The sequence below is a fragment of the Propithecus coquereli genome, unplaced genomic scaffold (assembly GCF_000956105.1).
Source record: "Propithecus coquereli isolate 6110/MARCELLA unplaced genomic scaffold, Pcoq_1.0 Scaffold19, whole genome shotgun sequence".
Lineage (NCBI taxonomy): Eukaryota > Metazoa > Chordata > Mammalia > Primates > Indriidae > Propithecus > Propithecus coquereli.
Genome location: NW_012143856.1, coordinates 10,679,067 through 10,683,631, shown reverse-complemented (window position 1 = coordinate 10,683,631; position 4,565 = coordinate 10,679,067). Strand labels below are relative to the sequence as shown.

General features: G+C 36.8%; 1 protein-coding gene across 2 annotated transcripts in view; it reads right to left on the bottom strand.

Moving 5' to 3' along the window:
- The window catches only part of LOC105809143 (ceruloplasmin), a 40,601-nt gene extending 39,013 nt beyond the window's left edge, over window positions 1-1,588 (bottom strand). For both annotated transcript variants that reach the window (XM_012642887.1, XM_012642886.1), the window contains exon 1: window positions 1,236-1,588. In XM_012642887.1, coding sequence (XP_012498341.1) covers window positions 1,236-1,381 — 146 coding nt within the window. In that variant the 5' untranslated portion in view covers window positions 1,382-1,588. The remainder of the gene's footprint in view (window positions 1-1,235) is intronic.
- Window positions 1,589-4,565: the final 2,977 nt, after the last annotated feature.

Here is a 4,565-nt window from a genome sequence, read left to right as displayed (position 1 = left end):
GCCTTGGCCTCCCAGAGTGCTAGGATTACAGGCGTGAGCCGCCACGCCTGGCCTCAAATCCAAGTTTTAAAAAAGAAATAATTGCAAGATGTACCAGTTTTATTTACAACCAGTTATCTTTAAATCAGAAACCTTCCTTACTGCATATTACTAAGTTAATAACTTAACAATTAGATATTATCAGCTATACATTTATTTTTATGGTGAAAAATTTCAACCTTACATAAAATTAAAGAGAATAGTATATACCCACCAAGAAGAGTCAATAATTATGAAATTATATTTAATAATTTCTTATTAAATAAGCATACTTATTTAGCTCTTTTTTAAAGATAAAATCTTAGCAGCTGATGGTCATTGGGCTTATTTGTGTTCCATCACCATGAAAATACATTTTTAATATAGTGGATATTGGTTTTGAATGCCAAATTTCTACTTGGTGATAAATGTTTAATTAACATTATTAAAAATGATGACCTCAGTATAGATAAACTTCCATAACAGAAACCTTCAAAGAGAACTATATTTTTGATTTTTCTGTATAGTGAATATTGCTTTAAATAAGGGGATTTTCAACAGAAACATAAAGACGTTTAAGTCACATGAAGTTTGAGGGCCATGATAAAAAATGTCTAACATGTTTTGGGGGCATATAAGATGTGCCAAGACTGTACTAAGAGCTTTGCATACATTCACTCTTCGAACAACCTTACAAGGTATGCTTATTATCCCATTTTACAAATTATGACTCTGAAGCTGTGAAGGATTAACCCAATTAGCTGTTTAGAGTCATCCAAAAAATATTAGGCAGAATCATATTTGATATAATTGTATTTTATTTCTATAAGTGATGTTTTGAGAGATTAAAAAATATTTTATCCTTACAATTAATAATTATTAAAAGGTATAATAAACATAACATTTTATACAGTCATTATTTAAATAAGAACTTTTGCATAAACAGACAAAAAGACAGAATCCTGATGGGAGATGCAGTAATGACCAGGGGAGGTGATAAGAGGCCAACACAGTTCCCCAGCGCCAAGGGGAGCAGGGCAGCCTCTCAAAAAATACCCAGGAATATAAAAGAGATTGATTAAAATGTCCTACATTTCAAGTTCACATTTGCAGTTTCTGTATACAACAAATTAAAGAAGTATTTCATCTTATTGGCTTTATTTTCTAAATTAATAATTTATAAATTTGGTCCACAAACAATAAAAATAGTGACTTACGTGTCAACTGAAATAAGTGTCTTTTCCCCATTGTCAGAGGCATAGTTCCAGGTTGTTTCAATAATTCCAATGTAATAATGCTTATCTTTCGCCCAGGCTTGTGTGCTATAAAAAAACAGAAAAATACCAACCATCAAGATCTTCATTTTTTCCCTCCTCTTGGAGCCTGAGAAGCAATGGAGTGAAGTCAGAAGTGGGCAATTTTATAAATAAGGCTTTCTTCCTTTATTTGCTTGGTTGACATATTTAATGTTGCACAAGAGTAAATTGTTTCATTAAAGCAAATATTTTCCAATTCAGTTCAGTTCTCGTAAACCCAGAGAAAAACTAGTTTTCGGTTGCCAGGCTTCTCTGACTACAAATAAGAAGTCAACAGTTATTGTTGGAGGCATTAGTGAGTGCATAACTCTGTACTTTTTTCCATTCATCATGTAAATTCCAGGAGGGCAGAAAACATCTCTAAAGGCTCCCTTTGTTTCTCCAACAATATGCCACAGTACAGTGCCCTGGATGCAGGGCACTTTTAATAAATCAGGACAAAGATTATGTAAAATGAATCAAAACATGCAGCTGTGTACTATAGTCATCCCTTAATCACAGGGATACATTCAGAGAAATGCATCATTAGGCAATTTCATTGTTGTACGAACACTATAAAGTATACTTACACAAACCTAGACTATATAACCTACTACACACCTAGACTATCTGGACTATGGTATTGTATAGCCTATTGCTCCTAGGAGAGAAAACCTGTATTGCATGTTACTGTACTGAATACTTTAGGCAATTGTTACACAATGATAAGTATTTATGTATCTAAACGTAGAAAAGGTATAGTAAAAATATCATAATTTTATGGGACCACTATCATACATGTGATTGGTCATTGACTGAAACGTTGTTATACAGTGCATGACTGTATTTCTAAAAGTCTAACAAAAACTTAATTGCAGCATTAAGATAGGAAACATGATATTTAGCATGGCGAATTTAAGTAACCAAAAATAAGAATTTCACTTTGTAGAATTTATCTATTCTATGAGCTCTGAATACACCTGCATAGAAACTTCACCAGGTCATTCTGTATTGCTATATGCAAATAACTAGCAGAGCATACAAAGGTTGATAATTTTGTTTTAATAATCAATCAACCATAAATAAACCTGTCTTCAAAGGCAAAGATTAGTCTTAGTAAATAGAAAGTATCCTGGTTTATTATTAGTGTGGGATTTCTCCCTTCGAAGTGGACATGAATTTTAGGGTGGAAGACTTTTTATTAAAACCCTGTCTTTAGTCATGAAGTATGTGCCTAAAAGTATAAAGTGGCTTTTTTTTAGCTGAAGAAAATCCTGATAACAGTTGACATTTTGTGTTAATATATTTTTTTCTCTCAAATACCTCAAAGCAGTGTATAAGTATTTGCCAAAGGCTGTTTTTTGAAATAGATCGTTATAAGGAAAAAGCCCTGGTGTTTGAACAGTTCATTCATTTAGCAAATATTATTGAATGAGCCCCACTGTGTGCCAGGCTCTGTTCTAGGCACTGAGGATACAGCAGTGAATAAAGCAACTACCCTCATGGAACTTCCATTCTACTTGGAGGAAACTGACAACATACAAATGAAAAATGAAATACACAATGGGTGCGGTGGCTCATGCCTATAATCCCAGCACTTTGGGCAGCCAAGATGGGAGGCCACGAGTTTGAGACCAGCCTGGGTACCATAGGAAGACCCTTTCTCTACTAAATAAACAAATAAACTAATTAATTAAATAAAATAGAAATTAGCCAGGTGTGGTGGTACATGCCTATAGCCATAGCTACTGGAGAGGCTAAGGCAGGACGATCGCTTGAATCCAGGAGTTTGAGTTTACAGTGAGCTATAATTGTACCATTGCAACCAGTGGGTGACAGGGTAAGACCATGTCTCTTACAGAAAATAAAAAGCATGAAAGAAATACACGATATTAGAGGTAAGTGCTATGGAGAAAAATAAATCAGGGAAGGAGCATATGAGTGCTGGGGAAAACATCAGGACAAAGGCCAAAATCTGATGCTACCATGTGACCTCAAGCAAGGTAACCTCAGCGTCAGTGTCCTCATCCGTAAAATCTCAGATTCATTGAAATGACCCATGTTAAGGAAGATAGTGGAGGAGCTCCTCCCACCAGCTGGCAGTGATCTAAACTCAATGGCCTGCTACAGAAAACAGAGTCGCAGCCCAGGATGACTCAGGACTTCCTTCTAAGCTGCCTCGAATGATTGTGCCCTCATGTCTGCTAAGAGGACTGGAGAGGGGCTAAAATCTTGCCTAGACTCCACTGGCCAAACCCTGTGCCTTGCAAGAAGCTATTTTTCCTCCAATGGTCCACACAGAGGGTGACATCATTTAGTAGTTTATTCTCCCTGGTTGAGGAGAGGACTTTTTTCTAATTAGCATGAAGCCACCATATGAGCCAGCAGCTGTCCCAGCCATTTCCTTCTCACTTTCCACTCGGTACTCAAACTCAGTGCCAAGGCTATGGGATGGAAGCACAGTGACCACAGCACAGTAACCATTCCTAAAGTCACTTCTTTCAGCAAATTCTACCAACCAACCATCCAACAAACCAACCGGCTTGCTCAAATGGTTGCTGAGGACTTCAGAATTTATACTTCTTGCACCTTTCATATTGGTGGTAAAATGAAATGGTTAAACAGTAACATCCTGACTGGTGACAGTAAACATTTTACGGCGAAATGCAGGAAGGGTCATGAAGTCCATATTTCTGTCCCATTTTATGGCAGTTACTCTTCCAGTCAAAAGGCATATAGCTACTGTGTGGCAGGAAGTGGGGAGAATTTTCTGAGGTTAGGATTTTTTAAATAAGAGGGAGAAGCCAGTGTGGGCTACTAAGCAAACAGCCATTGGCAGAGTCATTTAACACCACAGACTTCATTATTGTGACTCCAAAGATGGTACTTAAAACTGAGCTTTGGATAATGTTGCAATTGAGAATGTTCTGCACACAAGAAATGCACCACGACAGCATAGGCTGGGGTGAGATGAGAAGGGACAGCAGGCACCAGAAGAAGCTTGGCAGACTTATGTGCATTACAAGAAAGAAAAGAGAAGAATCTAGACCGCCCTCTTAGCTGTGCCTGTCACAAGTTTCTACCTCAGAATCCAGGGAATACCTTTGTAGTCTATTACAAACAATTACTGAATGTCTAAGTGAACTGCTTAGTAGACTGAGTAGAGTGACATAGCACAAGTTTTAATTATCTTCCACACTTCTTTTTTGTTGTTGTTGTCTTAAAGATTTCTGGACCGAATGAGTCTTATCT